Consider the following 27673-nt stretch of genomic DNA (forward strand, 5'->3'; position numbering starts at 1 on the left):
TGGAAAGTGTGTGCACGTGAGTGTGTGCATGCCTGTGTGGAGGGACGGTTGAGGAGCGTGCCTGCCTGGGTTGGAGAATCTCGCCCGTCGGAGAGTTCTGCTCACTTGTGCTTTGGGCGAAGCTGGTTTCCTCTTGTAATCCCCAGTGTGGTGAGCAGAGGAAGTGGAAAAAGCACCCCTTGAGGTTTTTTCCATTCGGAGGCCACAAAATTGCCCAAGGAACACAGAAATAAGGGTCTGCTGCATCCGTAGCTTCCAACTCACATCTTACTGGGCTCTGGAAACCCTGTTTTGTCCTGGAAATGCCCAGGAGAGATGGAACAGTATTTTTTAAAATTATTTTTAATTGTGGCAATTAGACATGCCCAAATTGACCATTTTTTTTTAAACTTTATCTTTTATTGAAGTATAGTTGATTTACAATGTTGTGTTAGTTTCTGCTGTACAGCAAAGTGACTCTGTTATACATATATATACATTCTTTTTCATATTCTTTTCCATGATGGTTTATCACAGGATACTGAATATAGTTCCCTGTGCTCTACAGTAGGACTTTGTTGTTTATCTGTTCTATATATAATAGTTTGTATCTGCTAATCCCAAACTCCCAATCTTTCCCTCCCCTCCTCCCCCTTAGCACCCACCAGTCTATGCCCAAAATTTACCATCTTAACCAATTTTTTTTTTTTTTTTTTTTGCAGTACGCGGTCCTCTCACTGTTGTGGCCTCTCCTGTTGCGGCGCACAGGCTCCGGACACGCAGGCTCAGCGGCCATGGTCACGGGCCCAGCCACTCCGCGGCATGCGGGATCTTCCCGGACCAGGGCACGAACCCGTGTCCCCTGCATCGGCAGGCGGACTCTCAACCACTGCACCACCAGGGAAGCCCTCTTAACCATTTTGAAGTGTAGAGCTCAGTAGTGTTAAGTACATTCACATTGTTCCCTTTTCATCTCACAGACTTGAAACTCTGTGCCCATGAAACAACTCTCCATTTTCCCCGCCTCCAGCCCCTGGCAAGCACCATTCTACTTTCTGTGTCTATGGACTTGACTATTCTAGGGACCTCATCTAAGTGGAATCACACAGTACTTGTCTTTTTGTGACTGGCTTATTTCACTTCATATATAATTTGTCCTCAAGTTTCGTCTGCGTCATAGCATGTGTCAGAACTTCCTTCCTTTTTAAGGTTGAATGATATTCCATTGTATGTATATACCATGCTTTGTTTATCCACTCATCTACCTTTTGGCTATTGTGAACAATGCTGCTATGAGCGTGGGTGTACAAATCTCCTCAAGCCCTTGCCTCTTGTTCTTTTGAGTACATACCCAGAAGTGAAGTTGCATGGACCACATGGTAATTCTATTTTTCATTTTTTGAGAAACTGCCATATCATTTCCCACAGTAGCTGTGCTACGGCTCCCTCTCTCTAGCCGTGCACAAAGGTTCCAACTTCTCCACATCCTCGCCAATGCTTGTTATTTTCTGTGTTTCAATAGTAGCTCTTCTAATGGATGTGAGGTGGTATCTTGTGGTTTTGATTTGAATTTCACTAATGATTAGTGATGTTGAGAATCTTTGCATGTGCTTATTTGTATATCTTCTTCAGAGACATGCTTATTCAAGTCCCTTGCCCATTTCTTACTCAAGTTCTTTATTTTGTTGTTGTTGAGTTGTATGTGTTCTTTATACATTCTGCGTCTTAACCCCTTATCACATGCATGATTTGCAAATTCTTCCATTCCATGGGTTGCCTTTTCACTCTGCTGATTGTGTCCTTTGATGCACAGAAGTTTTTAATTTTGATGTAGTCCAATTCATCCATTTTTTTCTTTTGTTTCCTGTAAGAAGAGTATTTTAGCCAATCTCAATACCATGGCTCTTCTCAAGATGCCTTTAAGTGAGAGAACAAGATAAAACCCTGTGCTGATCATGGGTGCCCTGGATCTCAGTGGCCACAATGAGCAAACGTGGACCAGGACAGGAGCTAACCTTTCCTTTCTGTTACTTTCCGGGTCAGAGTTTGTACGAGGTTATAAGAAATCTTTTTTTTTTTTTTTTTTTTCAGACCTATGCTAAACTTAGGGGTTTGGGTTTTGGCTTCTTTGTTTTGTTGTTGCTGGTTGGGTTTTGTTTCGATGCTGGGTATTTTTTTTGTCCCTGCCTTCTGGGTACACATTTTCCCATCGTACAGCAAGGAATCTTAAAGAATTAACTTCACATACAAGATCCAAAATGAGCCACTTATTTAGGAGAAAATATCCCAGGTTTTCTGGCCAGTTCAGATCTTCGTTACTTGCATCAGAGGGGATCATCCTAAAAATCAATCAAGGGTCCCCAGGGAGTGAGCCAAATGCAAACATTTAACTGCTCTGAAAGATAAGGAGCTGAAAGCATCTTAGAAAAAAGAGCTGAGCATTCAGGTCTTGGCTCTGTGCTTTATGAGTCCTAACTCTGATCGGTGTCAGTTGCTGAGTCCTCTGCCAAAGAAATACTGGAAAGCCAGCTCTCCCTAATTCCCTCGGTACGCCAGCAGCTGAAGGTCACCTTCTGTGAGGCCAGACCAACCTTTAATACATTCCAGTCTACTGGCATGAACGCACCACTTTCCTCTCATAATGGAAAAAGCAAAGCTAGTTTAATTGAAGACACTTTCAACCCAGTGGTGCCACAGGAGGTGAGGAAGGGCTCCCGGGCAGGGACAGCAAAGCCACTGCCACACCGCCCACCCTCTTCACCCTTCCCCTCACTTTCCTCCCTCATGTGAGGCCTCACACATGCTCCCATCTGCAGATTCAGAAGTCCCGCTGTTTCCACTCATCCCCCTTGTTTCTTAACCATCAAGACAAGTTACCCATGTAGACAAGTTACCTGAGTACAGGCCGTGTGCCAGGCAGCGGAGGGGGGTGACCCAGAACTAGTATCACACAGGTATAATGCGGGTATAACGTATTACCATGTGTAATGCATGGTATAATGTATATTACACTAGTATTAGACCTCACGTGCTACAAACAGGTCGAAGGGATTAAAAGACATCCCAGGAACAAGAGCGACCCATATGAGAGAGACTTGTCACAGCACCACTTAACGTTCCATTATACATCAGGTGTGGTGGGTGCTCGAAGAAGAGGGGCCTGTGAGGAGGGGACCACCCACCCCCCCGCGGTCTGGTAGTGGAGCCACATTACACCACACAGACACCAACACCAAGGCAAGCACACACGTCCCAACATCAGCTCTTGCACGCCCTGACACACACACACACGCCTTCCATACACATCCACACCCTGCAAAGAGATGTGTTCTCCGCACACCAGTTCATGGGTAATTGTTTGTAAGTTCCTCTGCTGAAAGAAATGAGAAATGGACAAAAGCACATAGTTTCCTAAAGAAGTTTGGGTGGCCCAACAAAGCACTCCCGGCTGAATTTTTTTACTGAACTATAATTGATTTACAATGCTGTGTTAGTTTCTGCTGTACAACAGGGTGATTCAGTTATATATATATATATATATATATATATATATATATATGTATATATACACACACATATACATATATATTCTTCTTCATATTCTTTTCCATTATGGTTTATTACAGGATATTGAATACAGTAGGACTTTTGTTGTTTGTCTCTTTTATATATAGTAGTTTGCATCTGCTAATCCCATACTCCTAATTTATCCCTCCCCGACCCCCTTTCCCCTTTGGTAACCATAAGTTTGTTTTCTCTGTCTGTGAGTCTGCTTCTATTTTGTAAATAAGTTCATTTGTATCATATTTTAGATTCCACAAATTAGTGATAGCATTCATATTTGCCTTGCTCTGTCTGACTTAGTATGATCATCTCTAAGTCCATCTATGTTGCTGCAAATGGCATTATTTCATGCTTTCTTATGGCTGAGTAATATTCATATACATATATATACCACATCTTCTTTATCCATTCATCTGTCAATGGACATTTAAGCTGCTTCCATGTCTTGGCTATTGTAAATAGTGCCTCTATGAACATTGGGGTCCATGTATCTTTCTGAATTAGAGTTTTCTCCAGATATATGCCAAGGAGTGGAATTGCTGGATCATATGGTAACTTTATTTTTAGTTTTTTAAGGAACCTCTATACGGTTTTCCATAATGGCTGCACCAATTTACATTCCCACCAACAGTGTAGGAGGGTTCCCTTTTCTTCACAGCCTCTCCATTGGCTAAATGTATAATGTCATCCTCCTTTTGCCCCATTCCAAACAGGCTTTATGAGTAACCCATAAGAAAATGCACCCTAGATTCCTGGAAGGGTTGGGCTTTTTGAAGGAATAAATTAGTGTCCATGGGAGGTGGTCGCTGGAATTTCAGGTGAAGAAGAGAAAAGTATGAAGTGTTCATCCCGGAATTTCGAACGCTCTTGCGGATAAGCGTTTATCCCATGAACAGACGCTGGCCTCTCTTTTCATGGACTCTGGCTCGTTTCCAGCACAGGTCAAGTTCAAATGCTTTATGCTGCCTAGACAGTTACTGGGCCGTGAGCAAGTCCAGGTGGTTCTGATCAGGTCTAGAGACGCCTGGCTTTTCCACTAGAGAATCGGTCGGTTCCAAAGGTCGGCATTCCTGCCCCTCGGTCAAGTTTCATGCCTAATGGAACGTCGCTTCCCAGTTCAAAGTGAAGATCTTTGATTCCTTTTTCCCACCTACCATCCTCACAAAAAGTCATACGGAAAAAAAATGGTTGGCTTGGAATAGAGGCCCTGAGGTTTGTTTGGATATCACCCACCCCTTGTAAATCAACATTTTAATGAGTTAAGCACACAGTGAGAAACACAGGGGTCACATTCCTCTGAAATACTTGGTCGGGGTGCATTTAGCCTAATCCCAAATGAGGTGGCAGGCCAGGCCCTTGTCACATCTCCCTTGTCCCCAGGTTTGGCTCAGCACCCAGGACCCCGGATGGTCAGGACAGAGCAGGGACTCACAGCCTTGAATTCCCGTGCTGGTGGGTGACAGCTGCCTGACGGCCTGCCTGGGGAGGGGTGGGGGACACTGGCTTCATGATGGATACCAACAATTCCCACCGGGCTGCTGTGATGGCCTCCCCGAGGGGCAGGCAGGCAGAAGAGGAGGCAAGTGATAATGAGAACAATGAAAGGGTCTGACATGGACATTTCAGTAGGAAACAAGCAATTACATGAGAACAAACATTCCCAGCGCCACTCACAATCATCCGAACACATAACAGTGATTATAAAAACGATAGCAACAAATTGAGACCCGGGGCTGTTTGCACTTTGAGAAAACAGTCCTTCTGGGGCGGAGCTGTGACTGTCCTCAGGCACATGTGTGACTCTGTGTGTGTGGTGGGGGGCTTTTGAAACACATGAATTTCATTTGACTTGATTTAAAACTGGATCTCTTTCCCCTGCAGTTGAAACCACTTCTCCTGAACAAACACATTTCCATTCACCAGGCGGGGAGGAAATAGTGAGTCAGAAAAGAGGGGAGGATTTTTCTGGACCTGCTGTAGGTTCAGTGGAGCCCTGATGGGAAGCGTTCAGACCCGAGGAGAATGGTCCCCAGTGCAGAGCTCAGGCTTGGAGGTCGGATCACATCGAGGAGGGTCTAGGATGCAAATATTTTGCTAGGAGCCTAACTGACCACAAGTTGTCCTTTTTTTCATCAAGTGTCGCAGCACAGTCAAGCTAGTTCTTAGGGTTTTAAAAGTGAGTTCTTTTCCTTCCAACTCACTAAATGGAAATAAAAGTAAGTCTCTGGGTCCGGCTGTCCATCTCAACTGTCCCTACATCGTGGGTTGCCTTCATCACCCCTCTCCAGCCTCCACATCTTAAACAGCCTGAAGAGAGGAGACATCCAAAAGTAAGGAGTCGGCTCTAGAGAATTAGGAGAGGGCTCGGAGAGTTTAGATGTGACAGAGGTTGGCAAATCAGGGGCAGAGCTAGACAGGCTTCCTGCTGACATTAATTGCCATTTACAGACTGGGGTGCAATTTTCCTCTAGCCGGCTCCACGCTGCGTCTTCCGTCTTCCGTCGCCTCTTCCTTCTCTGCTGGGGCCTTGAGGCTTCCCCCAGGCCTGGCCCAGGTCAGGGCCTGATTTGCATGCCAGAGGGGAGCTACTGTTGCTAGACGTCACTGAGTAACCTGCAGGATGGGCAGCCAGACTTGGATTCCCCGTGGTCTCAGCTGTCAGCCTCTGGAGGGAGTGCTGACCCCCCAGGAATCCAGTCAATTCTGTGGAACCCACCCTGGCTGTCTCTGGGTCACACTGTGACACACACACTTGGGTTTTGGCATGCGATGCCTTTCTTCCTTCAGCTGATGGGCTAAATCTTCTAGGCAAAGAGGCAAAATTACCCAGATCTGGTCATTACAAACTCTCCAGAGGTCAACAGCAAACATGGAAACCGAGGCCCTTAAAGCACCTCCCACCCCCAATCCATTCCCAGGTACAAATAGTGACGGTGATGCTGGTGTGAATTATTAAAAAGTGCAACAGAGGTGGGATTATGTACAAAACAGTTCAGCAGCATCTCCTCTTTTCTTTCTAATTCTTTTTTTTTTTTTTTGAAAGGAAATCAAATGTGCACTTCTGGGGTTTAATGGCTTTATTTATCTCTAAGTCCTGACATCCAAGGAATCTCAGAGCAGCCCTAGCCCAGGATCCCACCTGGCTAGCTGATGGACAGGCTTCTGCAGTGTGCTCAGTTTCAGGGCCCAGGACTCAGGAAATCCAGGGCAGAGAGAAGGTAAAACCATTCCTTGCATCTCATGGATGCCTACAGCAGAGCTTAGCTGAGACGCCGAGGACAGGACCGTGAGAATTCCGAATCCTTCGCCCCCGCCCTATCCACCAACTCTGGTGCTCAGGTGATGGGAAGGTCATCCTAATTAAAGCCACGTGGTGGGGTTTCAGCTGTGGAAAAATTGCTGGATCCTTTCTCCTACCTCCCATCTCCTCTGTCTCTCCTGAAACATACACATGCAACCTTCCCTCCCTTTATTTAAGCAAACAACTCTCTCCGTGATTAACTACAGCCCCCGCTTATCTAAATAGTCCACAGACCTATAAAGACACAGGCACTCTCGGGTGCTATTCCGAGCTTGTTCTGGCACCCGTCTTCTCCAAACCTACAAAGCGCAGCCTTCCTCGGCCTTTGCTGACAGAAATTCCTCACGCCTGTTCCCCGGGTAAAGCAGCCTTGCTCGGCAGGCTGTCCTCAATTTATCAGAGAGGTGGGATTTCCCCTCCAAATACTTCATCCCCCCCGCCACCCCTCTTTTCGTGGCCTCTCCCATAACCTGAGCTTGAAGCTGCCCAGATGTGAACATCGGAACATGAAAAGCCCCCGTTCTGTTGTCAAATTCTGATTCTGTTTGGCGGTGGAGGGGAACACCATCCATCGAGAGGTGAACCCCAAGGCCCCCCAGTGGGCGGGGCTGGGGGGAATGATGGCGGGGAGGTCCAGAGGCAGACCTGGACAGGACAGGTCTGGATGGCTAATAGTTTGCTGAGGAAGAAAGAAAAAAAAAGAAAAAAGAAAAAAAAGAAAGGAGTCTGGGGAAAAAGAATCAACCCTGGAGAGCTAGGACAAAGAACCCTAACGAGTGGATGGAGAGGATGGGCCCCCAGCTTTGGGTTTCGAACTCCGACTCTCCCAGTTTGATTTTCTTTCCACCCCAAAGCATGGTTCGTATTTTGAGTTCCGAGGAGATGGGCGCTGCGTGGGGACCCAGAGGTGACATTATGAGCGCAGGGAGCCAGGACACTGCTGAGCGGGCAGCCCTTCTTCTACGTGCCGTGCCGCTTAGAGCCTCCGAGGACCGGCAGCGCCAGCTCCGCCCCTCACCCGGAGCCAATCAGAAATGCAGAATTCCAACCCGCCCCCAGATCTATCCAATCAGAACCTGCATTTTAACTCGGTCTCCAGGTGACTTATACGCGTATTAGAGGTTGAGAAGTACTCCTTGGAGAGCAGGATGTACCTGGCAGTAAAGAGTTAGATTCATCCCCTCCCTCGTGTATCTAACTTACCTCTGTTAATTAATACCTAGTTAAGAATAACTCACAGAACTTCAGAAAGGGCTGCAGCAATTTGAAGTGTGTGAGTAGGGAAAGGAGATACCAAAATAATCGTCTGCCTCTCATTCCCAAGCCACCACGTATGTCCTACTAGGATGTCATGCAAAGTAAGACCCAGAGGACCGCTGGCATCTGGAAAACCTAGAGCACTAGCTCAAAGTTGAGATTCTAGGGCCCCATGGCAAACCGCCCGAATCTGAATCTCTGGAGTGGAAGACAGAAACTGCACATTAGTAAGCGCCCCTCGGTGACACATGCTAAAATTTAAGAATGAGCCTCCCTATATCCTTTAAGTCCTATTGGATGGTTGGTACGGATTTCTCTTCCTCCAGAGAGAAAGTGCATTGCTAGTACTTCTGGATCCGTTGTTGCCTTGGAAATAAGACCCACCTAACTTGGATAACTTTGTGACCCTGACCTCCTCCTGCCCCTGAGGTGGAGAGCACCTGTACAATTCCTTCAAGAGGTGTGAGTGCCACCCTGTTAGTCACGAGGCTGTAGCAGTCCTGACACTTGGAACACCCCAAACTCCAGGGCGACGCCGGCTGCTGAAGCCAGGAGGCCTTTGAACACACGTCATCACCTTTCGGGTGATTTGATTTTTTTTTTGATAATTCTATTTTAACTTTTTTTTAATTTTAATTTTTTAATGAAGTATAATTGATTTACAATGTTGTGCCAGTCTCTGCGATACAGCAAAGTGACTCAGTTATACTGCTTTGATTTTTAAAAATGCAAAAGAGCAGTGAGAACATATGGGTCGTGGTGGTGGGGTTCAGTGGGGTGACAATGATAGCCACGCCCAGCCTAAAAGAGATTTTCCTTCTTATCAACCACAGAGGAATAAAAAGGAAATGCCAGGGCTTCCCTGGTGGCACAGTGGTTGAGAGTCCGCCTGCCGATGCAGGGGACACGGGTTCGTGCCCCGGTCCGGGAAGATCCCACATGCCGCGGAGCGGCTGGGCCCGTGAGCCATGGCCCCTGAGCCTGCGTGTCCGGAGCCTGTGCTCCGCAACGGGAGAGGCCACGTCAGTGAGAGGCCCGCATAACCGAAAAAAAAAAAAAAAAAAAAAAAAAAAGGAAATTCCAGTATTTTCCTTGGCTGGGCTGGCATTCCAGGTACAGGTCCAATAGTATGGGAAAATCTTTTTTTTGTTTGTTTGTTTTTGCGCTACGCGGGCCTCTCACTGTTGTGGCCTCTCCCATTGCGGAGCACAGGCTCCGGACGCGCAGGCTCAGCGGCCATGGCTCACGGGCCCAGCCGCTCTGCGGCATGTGGGATCTTCCCGGACCGGGGCACGAACCCGCGTCCCCTGCATCGGCAGGCGGACTCTCAACCACTGTGCCACCAGGGAAGCCCTGGGAAAATCTTTTGATACCAGAGCATGACTTAGTGGAATTTTTACATGTCCTCATACCACGCCTTAAAAATGGTTTCTCTGTGCTTAGGTGTGATCTGGGGTCACTTGGGAGTATTTGCTCACTTCTGGGTGAAACTGCCAGTTGTCTGAGGTTTGGAAGTGCCTTGTTAGTCAGGGAAAGACATGAACTGAAGTTGTCACTGTCGTCACTTACAGAATTAAAAGTCACAGCGAATTCCTTAGGCAAGAAGCCTATAGCAGCCTATAGCCTCATATCAGAGAGCTTGGGGTCGCCAAGTGGCACAGTCTGGATCCAGAGGGAGGCTCAGCTGTAATTCAGACCTTGATCCCATGGGACTGGGACTTGGGAGCCCTGGGTTCTGGTTCCAGCAACGCCAGTGACCTGGGAGCCTCACCCTTCTTGGGAAACCCTAGCCATCTCACATCTGAGCTTCCCATCTGTAAATTAAAGGGGCAGACATGGTCTCCTCTAAAGCTCATGTGGGTCTCAGACTCCAGGTACCAAAGAGTTTTCAAATTTTAGTTGGAATTTTAACATAGAATTGGCTGGAGGGGAAAGATCATCTGAAACCAAAAACATGGAAAAGAAACGCAGGCAGCGTTGAAAAATACATTCTTGGAGAGCAAGTATTTAACTTTCTCTCTGATCTGAAACACACAGCTGGGGGGAAACTTCTGGAAATGATTCATGGGAGCAGGTGGTGTACATGGGATGGGGTGAGGGTGTCTGCAGGGCCCCCCAGGTACTCCGCTGGCCCACCATGCCCTGTTACCATTTGAAAGCTGTTAAACTGGGACCCGAAAAAAATCAAGAGATGGGTATGTGTGCAGTGGAGGAGGGTGAATGGTGCATCACTGGCGGGAAAAAGTCACCGTGCACATTACCGTTGATTAATTGAGTGATTTTAGTCGAGTGAATATTGATACATGGCAGGAAGGCATGAAAATAAAATGAACACATACGGGAATTACTATTAACATAAGTGATAACATCAAAACATCTGGTAAGATGCAGTTAAAAAAACAACACACAAATGAAATGGAATGTAAAACATTTTCACAGTATTCAAAGCTTTTGTAAGAGATTTAGACTCTATAAGAGGAGTGCTACGTGGAGAACTAGAGGAAACGGGAATCTCGTCTGTGTCCTGTGTATCCGCTGGTGAAAGGCCAGGAGGGCCAGCACATTAGGCCACAAGAGTCTCTCCTAAATCAGAACGCCTGAGCCCAGCACATCCACGGGGTTCCAGCACAGCAATTAGTTACCTGGAGTCTGATGAGAAAGATAGACTCTAGGTTTGGGCAATGGGGTTTCTGGAATTTACAGACCCAGATGCCTTCGGGAGCCCTCAGTGCTAATTCACCGACACCCAAAGCCAAGTGTGACACAGGATGCTCTAAAAATAAAGCGTTCTTGGAATTCTCACCTCACATTCTATCTTCTAAGATAAGTACGAATATTCTTCAAAGATTTAGCTGAGCTCTGCCCATGACCTCACTGGATTCCACCCAGAATGATGATTTTAAACCTTCACGAATACGACCTTTGCACTAGCAATAATCACCAAATCACACACAGACCTCTTCTGGAAACCAATGAGAAAGCCAATGAGTCTGCACATCGTTTTTGTTACATCCTTTGTTGAGAAAAACAAAGGTTTGTGATCAAATGCAGCTTAGGGCCCAGAGCCTCCCTTTGCCCTGCAATGGCTGATGTGTCATAGTCAAGGCTGTCCCAAGTCCACAGTGAAACTCAGTCTCGGGACTCTGTGGTTGGACTCTCCAACTGCAATTCACATTTCCAATTTATTTTGAACTCTCGTACTGCTTCCTACCTGAGAGTTCCCATTTAGAGAGTCCACCTGTTCATGTATAACCTTCCTGGGGTAACTGCTATGGCCCACACAAGGGCCTTTCCCAAGGCCCTCACCCTGGACAGAGGCCTTGTTGCCTGACCCACTCTGTCCAAACAAGCAGATACATATGAGCACAGAACTCGTGAGTTAACCAATCAAGACTAAGACCCAGATCCAGACGCTCACGAAATTGCTCTGAATTTCAGTTGACAATAGGAAAGTAGAATATCTCTAATGAACTAATATATATACACATTTAAAAAAATCATCCAAAATTACAGGCAAAACACTTAAGATCCCCAACACTTTATGATTAAAGGTCAGAGAGAACCAAAAAAAAAAAAAAAAATGTATGAAATGATGGGTCACTAATTGTCAGGGGTTCATTAGATCAGGATAACCCTCAAGAACGTAATGAAGTTGGCAGGCTGGCTTTCAGACCGGAGTTTTGGGAAGTTAACAGAATCTACCACTGTTTCTGTGTCAGGCAGAGGCCATGCGGGTGATGCCTTCCAGCCCCACTGAAGCATTGGATTGGGTATAAACATTTGCCCAGAGAGACAATCGTTAAATCCTCAAGGTGTTACAGAGAATTGAGAATCAGGCTTGAGGGAGAAATTAACTTGGGAGGAATTACTTCCTATACATTGAATACAGGAGTCAAGTTGCTTCCGTGAATGGGTTTATGTACATCACTTATTAAACACAATGGCTTTGAGAATTATCTTAGGGCCCTTGGGGGAAAACCGTAGCTGCTTTGCCTTTTAGACTCCCTCTTTGGATGGGGACCCTTGTAGCTTAACTTCCCCTCTGCAGAAATGAAAAAAAAAGGCCAAACAAACATTTTTTTAAGTGCAGAGGACAGGCAGGCAGGCTATTCTGAATTTCTCTGATCTCTAGGCAATCAAGTTCAAAGGAATTCATTTCTTCACAGGAAAGACAGGAATGGGATGTACTGTGAGTTTTGATTAGCGTTGTGTTCGGGCCAGGGCAACCCAGAACCCCTCAGGAAGGAGGATCCACAGCTACACTACCAGGAGAATCCACCTCCCACTGGAAATGCTCAGAGAGACAGCCACTCAGCTAGAAAGTTGCCTCAAAGGCACCAAGAGACCCCAGTCTTACCACACCTTTCAAATGCTCAGTGGAGATTTTTTTTTAAAACCTTGAAAAGTAAGTGGGTCTGTTGGTCGCTTTAAAGCAATGTGAAATGAACAAACAAGGGAATTAGAATACTAAGCTCTTTACCCAATGACAATTCACCCTAGACTAGCAACTTGCTCGACTGTTCTCAATTTTTTCTGTTTTTCTCCTTTAACTCTGTTTTTTGAAAATCACCGTTGCCTTCTCAGTCTACGAATCATCACCTCTGTCACACCAAGGCAGGCCCGGGCCGCCCTCCACGTGTCAGGAGGTGAGATCAAACCTGAGGCTGACGGTAACCACCTCCAGGGCATCTGAGACTGGCTGGTTCATATCAGAGATGACACATGGCCACAGGGCCAAGCAATGCAGGCCCCTCCCTTTGTTCTTACTATTTCTCCTGCGCACTGTCACTCTCTGAGTGTGGTGTGTGTCTGTTTCTGTCCACAACGAACAGAAAGAGAAACTCCTCGGGAACTGAAAGCCGTGCATCTTACCAACAGTTAGAATTTTCTAGTTCCAAAGGCGTAGATTAGCTGATAGATCCATAAGCAATTTGTAACGACACAAAGAGAGTGGCAGAAGCTAACGTTTGCGCCGCCTCTCCCTTGCCGCCAACCCCCTTTCTTAACCGGCAGCGCTTTCTTTTGTAGTGACTGTGTCTCTGATTGAGATGGTGCTGCACCTGCCTTCCCCTGGAGACGTGCTGCTCCACACTGCAGGTCTTCAGAAGCTTCCTGATCTAAATGGGTTTCCTCATCTGGGCATGCAGCTTTAAATATTGGCTATACTGGGGTCTGGAGCATGGGGATGGAGGGAGGGGTGGGAAATGCTGCAAGGGCAAAGTAGCTGGATTACGATGCCCTCCACCTCGAAGGAGCAGGGGGTGTGAACCGCCGAGGGTCCAGGGGTGTCCACTCCCCCCAACCCACCCCACGAGAATCACTTAAAGACTGATTGGAAAGTGGGACATTCGTGGTTCTTCATCTTCTTCATGAAGTTTTTGAATTCTTTGTTTTTCTTGTCCCACTTATGGATGGCCGTCAGCAGGTACTGGCTCTTGACCTTGCGGCCCATGATGAGGAAGTGGTGGCTGAGGTTGTCCAGCTGGTGACAGGGGCAGTCGGCCCCATTCTTCAGGTACAGGACCAGCTTCTTCAACTCCTTCTTCTTGATGGGCCCCAGCTTCAGGGGCTTCTTCTTCTTGGGAACAATCTTCTTGTCGCCATTTTCCTTTTTCACTTCTTTGATTTTCATCCTCAGGGCTAGAGAGGGGGAGGACACAGAGGGGAAGAGGAGAGAAGGGAGAGAGAGAGTTTTAGGACACGGCTTTTCATCAGAAACCACAACCCACCTGCGGGCAGAAGAGCAGGAGACATAAAAGGCAAAGAGCACCTAAAAGAGGGAGGCTCTATCTGTCTATTCTATAGATAAGGACCAAGGTCTCAGCTCACCTTCACGTACCAATTCTGCTCCCTGGTTTTGCGGTATCTGATGGTATCTCAGTGGTTGCCACAGGGTGCCATGAGAGTCTCAGATAAATGTTCAAAACCAAATCATGTGTCTTTTTTTTTAAAACTCCAGGACTCAGACTATCATACAATGCTTTAAGAGAAGGAGGGGATCATCTAATCCAATCAAGTCCACGTAATCGAATGCTACCAACATCAGCACTCAGAGAAAAAACTTACCCTGAGTTTGGTTTGTTTTAAGGAGAAAGTTATTGGTTTAGGTTTTTTTTTTAACATCCAAAGGACCTAAAATTCTTTGTCAGTTGGGTCCTGGAAAGAAGACAGACAGAACCTGTGTGTGTGCAGTCAGCAAGGGAAAGCTGACTGCATCAAACGTCAGCGTCCAGCTTTGTCATCAGAGAAACCAGGGTTCCCACCACTGGGCCTCCAGGGCGTTCAGACAGCAGGTACCGTTGACGTGCTGTCCACCACTCATCAACCACTAGATGGCGCCACTAATGGGCCATCCTACCCACCGTGCAGACCCACAGAACCAAACTCGACTTTGACCTCTCGACCCATTCGAGCAAGTCCTGGTGAGGGCCTGATGGATAAATCCAGGTGGTGATTCCTTAAATCTCACATGGTACCTGGGCTTCTTCCATTCTCAGCACGGCTCCCTGAAGAGAGGGAAAGCCAGCCCTCTGCCAACTCTGCCTTCTGGCCTCTTTGTCTCTACAGAGCCTGAGTCAACAGTGTTTCAGGGTTCGTGTGTGGACCACACACTCTAGTGCTGGTTTCACGGGGTTAACTGGTGAGGATAAGTTAGCGTGGAGGCGTTCTATTCATTGGAAATGCACCAGAAACACAAACACAGCGTCCCTGTAACAGTCAACTCCCCTCGAAGCCTCGCCAGCCCTGGAGAGTTCCAAAGGAGTTGGAAATCATTTCTAGATTCTGGTCACCAGATGATGTGTGCATACCTTGAATTCTTGTGAATTCCAAATCACCAAGCCCTCTCTTTTGAATAACTCAATGCTTCCACCCACATTCCATGAGGAAAGACTTGAATCGAGCTACAGAACAGTAGCTAATGACTAGGAAAGCATCTGGATGCCCTCAAGAGCGCTGAGTATTTTCCATGTACTTCCTCGGTGAAACCTGATACCTCCACGAGGAAGGTGCAATTATTTCCCCCATTTAACAGATGAGAAAACTGAGGCATAACGGTTACGTTTACTTGCCCAGAGTCACTGACCCTAAACTAAACCCACGGACTGAATGTGCACTTATAATCACCATGCTGTCTAGGCCGAATTGCAAAATTCTTTATAATGAAGCTGACATTTCAAGTGCTGATTAAATGGACCAAGACAATACGGGAAAAGAGCTCGGGCTCTCTTCCCAGGTTTACCCACATTTCAAAATGACTTTACTTACGAAATGGTTAAGAGTTCCTCCCGGTTGAAAGGGAACACCGCAAGAATGAAGGCTTTATTATTTATTCTTTAGCTGATTAGAAAGCACACCCTTGGCCACCCCAAGAATTAGGAGAAATCCTAGGAACAAAGCTTCAGTGAATGTGTCAAAATCAGGAAATCAAATGCACTCCCATCCCTTTTGCTTACGGAAGGAGTTCCAGATCTGCAGCCACCGAGCCCCGGGTAACAAATACCCCAGGCCCACAGCCCTTAAGAAAGACCTCACTCCCAAGGGTGGCGGAGGTCTTGGGGACTGGCCCAAGCAGCAGATGGTTAGCACACGGGAGTGCGCTGAGCACAGTTTCCTAGTGAGCTCCTCTCTTTACTGCCCCCCGTCCCACGGAACCAGCCACTGCCCAGCATCTCTGATTTTGCTTGATTCCTGCACGCACTCCCACCCTGAGGGCAGAGGCAGGGGGACCAGCAGGTGGGAAAGCCGCGACTAGGGATCAGCAGAGACCACCCCTCTGGGACCTCCGCCCAGACCTGCCCAAGCAGCTCTCCCTCTCCCGCCCCGGCTCAGCTCCCCTTGTCGGCTTACCATCCTTGTACCTGGTGGGTCACCTGAGAAAAGACTTCACCTGGGCCAGTCTATAGTTCGCTCATCTAGAAATGTGTCCGGGGGGTTGAGCCAGAGGAGACTCCCTGCCCAGGCCCGGGCAGATCAGGGCTCCATCTCTGCCCGCCCTCCGCACTGCGAGAACCGACTGACCCGAGGAAGGCGGCCAGGGACTGCAGGAAGGCGAGGCGGTGAAGACACCCTCCGAGAAGTGCCCCGACGTGTCACGTGACCCAAGGTCTAAAGCTGGGATCAATTACGTCCCTGGCGGGGACGAATGCATTTCCAGTGACAACTGGGCAGCCTCTTTTCTGCAGAGAAGTGGGCCATCATTTTTTTTTGGAGAACCCGCTGTGTGCCAAGCCCAGGACAGGTGCTCTCTGTGCGGCTCTCCTGACTTAATGCACAGCAATTGCTGTTATTACTGACGACGATCAAGGAGAAGGACTCAGGTTAAGGGACAACGCAAGGCCACACTTTGTAAAAAGAGACTCAGGACTAGAACCCACCCCTGACCCCAAAGACCACGCTGGTTCCTACTATACCATGACGGGGTTTCAAATGCGATTGCTTCAGTGGAAACTATTTCCCTCTTTTGATTGTGTTGCTTTTAATCACAACTCAAATCAAAAATTAATGTTCCTTTGCCATGACCGTGTCAAGGAATTTAGTTTACATAGGTGGGAGCATGGCGGGGAGAGGGAAAAGCAAACGATGGAAATGTGTTCTGCATTAGACTCTTCGTTTCTTGCCATTTGGCTCACTTTCTTTTTTTTTTTTTTTTTTTTTTTTTTTTTTGCGGTATGCGGGCCTCTCACTGTTGTGGCCTCCCCCGTTGCGGAGCACAGGCTCCGGACGCGCAGGCTCCGGACGCGCAGGCTCAGCGGCCATGGCTCACGGGCCCAGCCGCTCCGCGGCATATGGGATCCTCCCAGACCGGGGCACGAACCCGTATCCCCTGCATCGGCAGGCGGACTCTCAACCACTTGCGCCACCAGGGAGGCCCCTCACTTTCTTTTTTTGAGGTAGGGAGAGTAGAGAAGAAGGAGGCACAGGTGGCCAGAAATTACTAACATCTTTCCATCTTTCAGGGCTTTATTTTAGGGATGCAGATTACCAACAATGTTTGGATAGGCGAGTAGCCATTCCAGGTTGATTTCCCCCTGCCTTGTGGGTATGCGTGCAGCCTCCCACCACATACATTCAGGGGCTGCTGGGACAGGGTGGAGGGAGACTGATCACCACTTCCTTTTCCCCCACCCGGCCTCCACCACGCAGACAGCCTGGACCCCAGGGATTTCACCCATGGACTGTGTTTGCGCTGCAACCGGTGCTGGTGGGCAGTGGGGGAGCAGCCCCAGCAGGCAGCAGCTGGGCTCACAACAGGGGCGCTGCTGGAGTCCCAGGTCCTGAGTTCTAACTGGGTGGCCACAGAACCTAGATCTGAGCTCCTGGAGTCTGTAAAGCATGGAGTGCAGTCTGCCTGCTGGCCTGGCCGGTCGAGCATCCAGAGGGCCCGTGCTGGGCAATCCCAGGCAGACTACTGAGCCCACCCTGTCTCCGTCCTTCTCTGCCCCCTTCCCGAGCCTGTCTCCCACAGGGTGATGATTCTACACCTGCCTCAGGCCCTTGATCTCAGCTACCCGTGACAGCCAGACCCTGAACTAAAACAAAACAAAACAAGAAACAAAAACTTCTCTGCATTTTTTCTTAGCAGCAACTGAACACCCTCCAACAGTAGGATATGACTCCTGCCTTTCACCTTGCTGGTCACGGCCAGCAAGGATGCAGAGACCAGGAACTTTGAAAACTCAAAACTTAAGGTCACAGTTAGGGGCTGTCTGGGTCTTTCTCTGCAACCTTAAAATAAATAACCCCTTCTATTCAGGTTAGACCCTGGAAGTTTCACCCCACTTGCAGTCACCGAAACCGTATTTTTTGCCCACAAATGATACCCCCCTTGGTAGCCTCCCCACAAAGCCTGGCCATTTTCTGAGGCTGAAATGAGCAGAGGAAGCTTGTTACACTCATCCCAAACCCACACTCTCTTCAAAACCATCTTTTTCTCCTGACCTGTTTATGCTAATGTGGCCGCCATCCTTCCAATTACCCAGACAGGGAGCCTGGATGAGAGGCCACTGTTGGCCAAGGGCCAGGCATTTACACGATCGACAGTGTGGAATCGCTGCAGGAGTGCAAGAAAGGGCCTGAGATGGGGAAGGTGCCGAACGGGCTGAGTCAGTCCCCAGCTTTGTGACTCATTTGATTACAGAAAACGGTTGCAGTGAAGAATAAAGTACAGAGACGAGAAGAGAAGGAGGGACCACCACTGGGGAGTTCCTGCGAAGTCATCAGAGGCACGGATGGAAAACTAGGCAGCTCAGCGTCTCAGAAAGCACAGGGGGAAGGCGCTTCAAGTAGAAGAAATGCTCCTTCATCCCCAATGCTGCAGAGTTTAAGAATGAGTGTGGGACTAGCTTGCTAGCCTTGGCAGTGGGGGGGGGGGGTTTGCTGACGACCTGTGGGAACCACGATCCCAGGGGGTGAGGGAGACTCCCAGAGAGCTCCACACCAATGGGAAGTGAAAAGGTTTTCCATCCTGACAACCACCAAGCGTCTGGAATGTTTGTGAACAGTTATCACCGGCCACTTCTAGCCAAACATAGTAGACTGAGCACACAATCATTTCCACCCCTCTAAAATTATAGTTTAAAAAAGTTATAAACACACGCAAGAAAATGGTAAAGAAACAAGGACATCACATTTAGTATAATAGAAAGCAAATGGATGGTGGGTCCTGGCTTGATGAGAAAAGAAAAGCTGAAACCCAGCTGCTGACAGAGGGAGCTGACAGTAAGAGAGCAGCAGATCCACATGGCAGGACCCAGACATGCTCGTGAACTGGGGCCATTGGGTGCCTCTGCACTCGATGACAGAGACTGTATTAAATATAGGAACTGAGGAGTCTGCATCAGGGCACCCAGATCCACCAGCCTGGCCATAAATCCGGATGAGTGCCCCTCACCAACTCCAGCTGCAGCCAAGACGTTTATTCCGTACAGAAGGTTTGAACCCAGACAGACTGGGCTTGCGGACACCAGACTCACAGGAGGACAGGGTAGGGAGGAGCTGCCCCGACACCCAAGGATTAAATGAAGGTCTTCACAGTGAAGAGTGAGACCCTCAGGTCTTAGAACACTACAGCGATACCCCCAGTCAGAGGACTGTAGGGTTTCTATCTAAAGAAACTAGTAGCCCCAAAGAAAAGACCTACAGCTCCCCCTAACAAAATTCCAAAATGAGGCCCAACAAATCACAGGCCATGCATACACACAAAGAGCTCCAATTTAGTGCTTTACTCTCAAACTCCAATGGCCAGCCAAGGATCAGCAGGCCTTTAAAGGAAAGCCTCTAAATGTGAACAGGAGACCAAAACGTACAAAACACACAGAAAAAAAGAAATCAGAGATAACAGAAACAAGGTATGGCACAGAAGAAAACTGTTTACAAAGATCATGGAAGATACTGTATTCATGAAACCAGAAGAGAATGCTATCAAAAGGAATGTTCAGAGAACCAAGAGTATTTGAAGTTTGAAAAGGTAAGAGCAGAAATAAAGAATGCAACACACGTGCTTTGAGATGAGGTTGGAACAAAATGACAAAGAGATGGAAATAGGAGAAAGAAAGATAAAAGAGAGAATCCAACCAGGAGGTTCAATATCTGAATAAGAGAAAACCAAGAAAACAAATGAGAGAAAATACCAAAGAAATAATACAAGAAAAATTTTCCAGAAATGAAGAATGTAAGTTCTCAGATTAAACAGTGCCCAGGTCAATGAATCACAGCATTTAGAAACACCAGAGGTAAAGAGAACTTATAAAATCCTCCAGAGGCAAAGAGAGGCTACATCTGCTGCAAAGGACCAGGCATCAGAATGGTACTGGATTGGTCAACAGCAACACTAGAAGCCAAAACAATTTCCAAATTCAATACTGAGCCAGTCAATGTGGGAGAGGAGAATAAAGACAACTTCAGGCATGTAATGGTTAAAAAAAAAAACTTCCATGTATCTATTCTTAGGAAACTGCTCCAAAAATGCAGCACAAGACCCCGGGTCAGGAAACTAAAGCTCTAACATAAGATAAAAGCAATGGAAGTCTTAGAATGGTTTCTCCAGAACAACTGTGTGGCCGGCGTAAAGCTCAACCAGTCCAGACTGAAACAGGAGGAAAGAGGGATAGACGTACATCTACAGGAAGGTCTGGGGCTGAATTCAAAACACAAACATGGGGGCTTCCCTGGTGGCGCAGTGGTTGAGAGTCCGCCTGCCGATGCAGGGAACACGGGTTCGTGCCCCGGTCCGGGAGGATCCCACGTGCCGCGGAGCGGCTGGGCCCGTGAGCCATGGCCACTGAGCCTGTGCGTCCAGAGCCTGTGCTCCGCAACGGGAGAGGCCGCAACAGTGAGAGGCCCGCGTACCGCAAAAAAAAAAAAAACCCACAAACACGAGGAGCCAGGAAAATAAAATGAGGCAACTGCTATCCCAAGGGAAAACCAAATGGTGTAATAATACAGGAAATCTACATGTAGTACACTACAGGGCTCAGCTGCAAATAATATTGACATAATTACAATAAATCAAACGCTGAATGTCCATTTAACCGGAAGTGTGATATAACTCTATTGAAAAGAATGGGGAGAAGAGGGAATAGAGTATAAGACAGATGTCTTTATCGTCAGTCATAGAAAAGCAATAAATAGTGTCTAAAAATTAAAACGAAGAATTTAACTAAAACTTAAAATTGGGTAAAAATTAAAATTAAGAAACAAAAGTGAGACAGATCTTTGTCTTCAATAATAGAAAATCAATAAGTAATGTCTAAAAATCAAAATTAAAAATTAAAATTAAGTATGGTATTTATTTACTCCATTTTGCTATCTATCGTAAGAAACAGCTAAAATCGCTGAAAATTATTACCTCTGGGTTGTGGAAATTAGTGGTTGGACGGCATGGGGCAGAGGCCAGCAGTTTTTTGTTAAAAGCCTCTTAATACTGTTTGACGTTTTAAATTGCATTTATTCTGAAGCAAAAAACTTAGATTTTAAAAAAGCTTGCTGTCTAGTAAAGAACTGAAATGTATATAAAATGTCAATGAGTCACAAAATGGGAGCTCTTAAAAGAAACACAAAGATTACATTTCCTGGTCCTTCACTCCCCATTCAGCTGGAGCAGCTTGGCGTTACTTAGGGCTTCTCAGGAAGGGTTTTGTTTAAGAATTCTGCTTTTTCCACTGTTTATTTGGGAGGATGGGGTAGCCTATAGAGCTTGTCAAGCCGATCATTTTTCAGATAAAAAACCAATTAGGTTAGAATTCGGATTATTTACTTTGAATGCAAAGGGACGTCAAACCTGGTTCAGCTGAAAAGGCTGCCCGAGGCTGGAGGTGCCCGCAGCTCCCTGCCTCTCAGCCCTGCCACAGCTCCTCCGAGCAAGGAGCAGGAAAGCATGGGGTCCCTGCAGATTCTGGGGACAACTGACCAGCAGTCAGATATACTGTCTCCAATAGGTACTAATAAAAAATCACCCTGGGGGGCCTCCCTGGTGGCGCAAGTGGTTGAGAGTCCGCCTGCCGATGCAGGGGATACGGGTTCGTGCCCCGGTCTGGGAGGATCCCATATGCCGCGGAGCGGCTGGGCCCGTGGGCCATGGCCGCTGAGCCTGCGCGTCCGGAGCCTGCGCGTCCGGAGCCTGTGCTCCGCAGCGGGGGAGGCCACAACAGTGAGAGGCCCGCATACCGCAAAAAAAAAAAAAAAAAAAAAAAAAAAAAAAAATCACCCTGGGGGCTTCCCTGGTGGCGCAGTGGCTGGGAGTCCGCCTGCCGATGCAGGGGACGCGGGTTCGTGCCCCGGTCCAGGAAGATCCCACGTGCCACGGAGCGGCTGGGCCCGCGAGCCATGGCCGCTGAGCCTGTGTGTCCGGAGCCTGTGCTCCGCAACGGGAGAGGCCAGAGCAGTGAGAGGCCCGCGTACCGCAAAAAAAAAAAAAAAAAAAGAAAAAGAAAAAATCATCCTGGGGCAGGTAACCCACCACACAGTCTGACTCCTGACTTGCTTGCTTTCCTAAATTACTTTCTCTGGCAGACAGGGCTGACGTTCCTAAACAGATGATCTGTGCAGCAGCGGGGCAAGATGGACAAACTCCTTACCGAGTGGCCTGTTCCCAGACCCCAGGACAAGGAAGAGCCCACAGGTGAGTGCCTGGAGCATCAGCCCTGGGGGTTCAGCTTACACCCCTCCTCCCACCCTGCCTCCTGGGGAAAGAGCCTGTTCAGATAGCAAGACCTCTCACTTAGCAGTCAGACAGAGAGGACCTGCTTTTCTACGTCCCAGCCCCGTTTTCACAGATCTCTTGGGTGGGCGACCCTGAGGCAGAAAGCGCCATCCCCAAAGCCAACTGTGCAAATGAGATTTGGTAACAGCGCTGCGCAAGGGCGGGGCTGGGAGAAACTGCTGCTGCTTCCAACACTCAGCAGAGGGTCTGGGCACCGTGCAGGCTGGCTTGCAGGCATCGGGATCCAAATGAGTCCTGCTGACAAAGGCCCTGCAGAGGCAGCTCAACAGACCTCCGTTCCCAGCAGGGGCCAGTGTTTGCATCATTAATTCCTTTAGCAAAGAAAGGGGCTTGCGCTTGGTACAATAACTCAGACTCTCTCCCTGACCACAAACCACGTGCTGCATACTTACATGCATCTACTGGCTACAGGACAGACGCTACAGAGAGAAAAGGAAAAAAAAAAGAAAAATCAAAACACACAAAAAGATTGAAAGCGGCTTTTCTTTTTTTCTCATTTACAAAAAAACAGCAGATGTAAAAAATGCTCCTGAGTGGCTTATTTGAGACAAATTATGTAATTGAAATTGGCCTGTTTTCTGGATCCCAGACATCTTGGGGAGGTGGGGGGATGGTCAGGCAGGAGGGTGGAATTTGCAGCTCTATGCCCTCCCAACCCACTTACAAGTACTCACGCACACAGCATGGCGGCGTCGGTGTCAGCCATCGGAATCCTGTTGCCTAAGTGCTCGATTTCATGGCTTGTGTTAAATCCCCACTGATCGAAGCTAATGGTGCAAAATGGAAACCCCACTTTGAGAGCAAAGGGCTGCCTGGTGTGGGTTTATTCTGGACGACGTGTGCACCGCGGCCCAGGCAGCAGGGGCTTGGGCCCCTCTCCTCCCAGTAAGGACCGCATCCCTCCTCCATGCCTCCCCAAGCAGTCGGCAGAGGAGAATAGGAGACTTGCTTAAATAAAGTCAGTCAAAAGGATTAATGGAACCTTGGCTCCAAGTCCGGGCCAACCGGCCAAGGCAAACAGTCCTCCTGCCGGAGGGCTCACTAGTTTTCCATTCCAACCCGCAGTGTTCATCCCACACAGCACGTTGGAGTGCGCAGTGGTCTCTTGGAAGGAAGACGATGGGGAGTGGGTTTCAGAACCAAGAATCGGAAAAGCCATGAGCTAGCCCTGGCTCTGAGAGATGCTCCAGAGAGGGGTCCTCAGGATCTCCTGCAGGGCTTGTTAAAATGCAGATTGGGGGGCTTCCTGGTGGCGCAGTGCTTGGGAGTCCGCCTGCCGATGCAGGGGACACGGGTTCGTGCCCCGGTCTGGGAAGATCCCACATGCCGCGGAGCGGCTGGGCCCGTGAGCCATGGCCGCTGAGCCTGCGCATCCGGAGCCTGTGCTCCACAACGGGAGAGGCCCGCGTACCGCAAAAAAAAAAAAAAGGCAGATTGCCGGCCTGCCCCCAGAGCTTCCGCTTCAGCAGTAATGGGACAGGGCCTGAGAATGTGCATTTCTGACCTGTTCCCAAGTGATGCTAATGCTGCTGGTCTGGGGACCGCACTTGAGAACCACTGGTCCAAAGGGTCTGAGGGTGGGCTTTTTGGTCTGTCACCTTGGTTATTCACAGTGACGCATTCTGAGGACGCTTTCTTGGATGGTGTTTAAACTTACTGGAAGCCCAGGGCAGCCCTCCAAACTCATTAAAGCTCAGGTTGAAGTCAGCACGGGCAGGTCCAAGACCCAGCTGAGCTTGGGCAAGCTGGTCTAGTGCCATTTTCAGAATCGCGGAGGTCTCTGGGGCCCCTACCCCGCAGGGGTGGAACCTTGCAAAGTCAGGAAAACCGAGGCTTTGTTAGCAAGAGGCCGCACCTTTCAGAGTAAAGGACTCTGAGTCCAGAATCGCCAACTGCAGCTCCTGGTTGGGATTCCATCACTAACTCCTGTACAGATCACGTTACTTCTCTGCGTCGTCATGTAGCCATCTGGACCAGTTAATCTCAACTTCCATTCCAGCATGGGCATTCTGTCTAAGTCTTCATATTTCCTTTCTCTGTCTTGAAATCCAGTATAGATCATCCAAGGGAAAGTATCCTCTATCTCAGACGGTACCGGCTGCCCTCGCCTGCTCACGGCGCCCGGGGACCCAGCTGACAGTGGTCACAGCCCAAGCCCACAGAGAACACAATGGCACAAGAGCCTGGCCCTGACTGTGGAGTTGTCTAAACTCAAAGACAGCCCCCCAAAAGCATCTCCCAGCATGGCGGCAGGCAGGTCTTCACGCTATCCCATCTGACCGACGGAAGAAGAGGCCTGGGAGTGCCCTGACCCCTTGGCTGGGAGATCCCCGAAGCAGCTATGAGGCACGCCTCTGAGAAGGCCTCAGATCTCAGCCCTTCACCGTTCTCATAGTTGATCCCTCTGAAGGCAGAGCGCGTGCTCCAGACAAAATTTATGCTTTTCCAACCCATCCCTCCGGCCAAGCTACAGATGATCTTCTCCAGCCTTGACCCCCGCCATCTGCATATGGACTCAGCACAGGTGGTAATTACCCGTGAGTGTGCTTTCTCAGCCCCCTCCCACCGTGAGCCTGCAGGCCTGGCCCACCTACCCACCCCTGTCCCTGGACTAGTGGGTGTCCCACACACCCCAGAGCTCAGCTAACACTGATACACAAGCGAACGAAGAGATGTAAACAGCACAGTCTGCCCTGAAGTTCACGGCCTCACTGGTGAGACGGGCATCATTCGCCCAAACCTCTGCTTCAGCAGCAACAACCACGGCCAACAGCTACTTGGCAGATCAGGCCCTGGTGTAGGTGCCTTTACATGTTAACTCACCGAATTCTCTAGCAACCAACCCTGTGAGGTGGACACCCTCCTGATAACTGGCTTGCTGATCAGGAGGCTAAGGCAGGATGGCTCAAGAAACTGGCCGAGGTTCCACGGATCTCGAGGGGACACTAACTGTGCCAGGAGGCGTGGAGGCGAGGCCATCACCATCCACCACCTGAAGCACGGACAGTGCTAAGGTCCAGGTGACCCAGGCCTCGTGTAAGGCCTGGGCCAGTGGCCACTGCAGGCTGGGTCTCACTAATTCTTTCCTAACACACAGAGAATGTTTTCCGACAAACCGACCCCAATCACTGTCCCTAACAGAGGTATGCCTGTGAAACCCTTGCATGGTACCTATAATTAAGAGAACATTTCAGAAACTAACACAACATTGTAAATCAACTTCACTTCAATTAAAAAAAAAAAAAAGAGGACATTGGGCTTCCCTGGTGGCGCAGTGGTTGAGAGTCCGCCTGCCGATGCAGGGGACGCGGGTTCGTGCCCCGGTCTGGGAAGATCCCACGTGCCGCGGAGCGGCTGGGCCCGCTGAGCCTGCATGGCCGGAGCCTGTGCTCCGCAGTGGGAGAGGCCACAACAGTGAGAGGCCCACGTATCGCAAAAAAAAAAAAGGGGGGGACAATGATACGTTGAAACAGTAAGTAAGAGAAAAATCTCTGCCTTTGAAAGGCCTAGGGTGAGGAAAACTGCAGAGCAAGTTTAGGAGTGTAAAAGTCTACCACGTAAATTTATTTGGGAAGCAGTCACTATGCAAAATTGTGCACATCAAAGACGCAGAGGAGAGAAATACTCCAAAATATCAGCAGTCGCTGTCTCTGGGCACCCTGAGTATGGCTGATGTCTAAGCTCTTTATTGTGTTTCCCACTATGCTCCAGGTTTTATAATTTTTACAGTGAGAAAAAAAATTATCCCAAAGAGAAGTAAGTCTTATCTTACTCTGGGCAAATAAGATGTTTACAGCTTACAGTTCATGACTCTTCCAGCAGGTGCTCAGCAGGTCTTCACAGAAAGCCCACGAGACACCAACTTAAACATCGATTAACCCTGTGTGCATTCGACCCGATTTCCCAAACAAACAAAAAATTAAATTCCTTGCTACCCCCTGAAGTTTCCTGGGGCAGCCAGCAGGGAAAAGCCCTGGTCATGGGCAGGGAAGCGAAAGGAATACAACTGGGCCTGCAAACCAGGACACTTCGGAGATAGAGGGCCATTCATTTTTATGCTGGGACCACAGGAATAAACCGGGGCTTTCCTGAGCAAACAGGATATGTAGCCACCCTAACAAGGAGGTGGCCCGTGTGTAAAGGGGGGGTGCATGTTTCACAGGTGTGGCTGGCATGGAGGTGGTGACGAGTGGCCTGGCAGAGGAGAGGGCACCGGAGGCCCTTCTTCTCCCTCTCCTGGCTCCCAAAGCTACCAGGCAGGTGCAGAGGTCAGAGGGTCAGCACCCGGTCTGACCACAGGGTTGCCCACACTTCCGCGGCCCTGGCTGGGGAAGCAGAGTCCAGTGGACACAGAACCATCGGGCTGGAAGGAGCCTTTGACACAGCCCTACGTTCTACGACCCGTTCCCTCCGTGGGGTGAGGACAGCGAGGCCCGGTAATGTCAGTGACGCTGGGCATAATAAGAAGAACAGGAGACCCGTGTCCTAGGGCATCCTCCACCGCTGGGGCCTGGGGGCAGGGAACGTCCTCACTCAGGAGCCACTGTCCCCCTTTCCCTCCCAAGGAGGTTCGAGGTATAAAAGGATTCGGAAAGGGAAGTACCTCTCTGATTCGTCACAGGTATCTCTCAAGTACCAAGTTCAAAAGAGGGCCAAAAAACAGCCTATGTCCAAAATCGTTCATTCTAACCATCACAGGATGGCGCAGGCAGAAACAGAGGCTGGTCCTAGACCTGAGCCCACCCCTCGCCCGACATGAAGGTTCTTCCTGCTCATCCGAGATCCTGACCCACGTAGCTACCCAGCTGACTGCACTTGAATGTTGCTGTTTCTTTTTTTCAGTCTTTCTAGGCTTTGTATAAAGAGCAGGGAGGGCAGAGGGCGCAGTCACCCTAGCAGCCTGTCTGACCCCGGCCTGGGAGGCACCAAGGACCAGCCCGAGTCCAGCCCACCGTGCACACCTTCCCCATCCATCAGATGGGCGGCACCGGCTTCACCCCAAAGCCCCAGAGAGGGGCAAGAGCACACACGTCCTCCAGTCACCCGCCCAGCACTGCCCCACCAGAGACAGACGTGTAACCCCTTGGATGACAACATAATCCCATCAGGATTACAGTGTATCTCCAATCCAGATGGAGAGGAATGCTGGTCTCCCAAAGGTGAAGTTTGTCTTGGCCTCAGGTAGATCTGGATGAAGCCAAGAATCTGAAAAGTTAATGGCAGTCGGCACCCGGTCCTAGCTCTGAGCTGGCCTCCTCTCGAAAAGGGAACCCTCCTACACTGTTGGTGGGAATGTAAATTGGTGCAGCCGCTATGGAAAACAGGATGGAGGTTTCTCAAAAAACTAAAAA

General features: G+C 48.9%; 1 protein-coding gene across 1 annotated transcript in view; it reads right to left on the minus strand.

Annotated features, from left to right (window-relative positions):
* Positions 1-13418: 13418 nt before the first annotated feature.
* Positions 13419-27673, minus strand: part of SFRP1 (secreted frizzled related protein 1) — a 42275-nt gene continuing 28020 nt past the window's right edge. The window contains exon 3 of the mRNA XM_060086058.1: positions 13419-13741. Within this exon, the coding sequence (XP_059942041.1) occupies positions 13419-13741 (323 nt within the window). The remainder of the gene's footprint in view (positions 13742-27673) is intronic.

The sequence above is a fragment of the Mesoplodon densirostris genome, chromosome 20, assembly GCF_025265405.1.
Source record: "Mesoplodon densirostris isolate mMesDen1 chromosome 20, mMesDen1 primary haplotype, whole genome shotgun sequence".
In the NCBI taxonomy this organism is placed as follows: domain Eukaryota; kingdom Metazoa; phylum Chordata; class Mammalia; order Artiodactyla; family Ziphiidae; genus Mesoplodon; species Mesoplodon densirostris.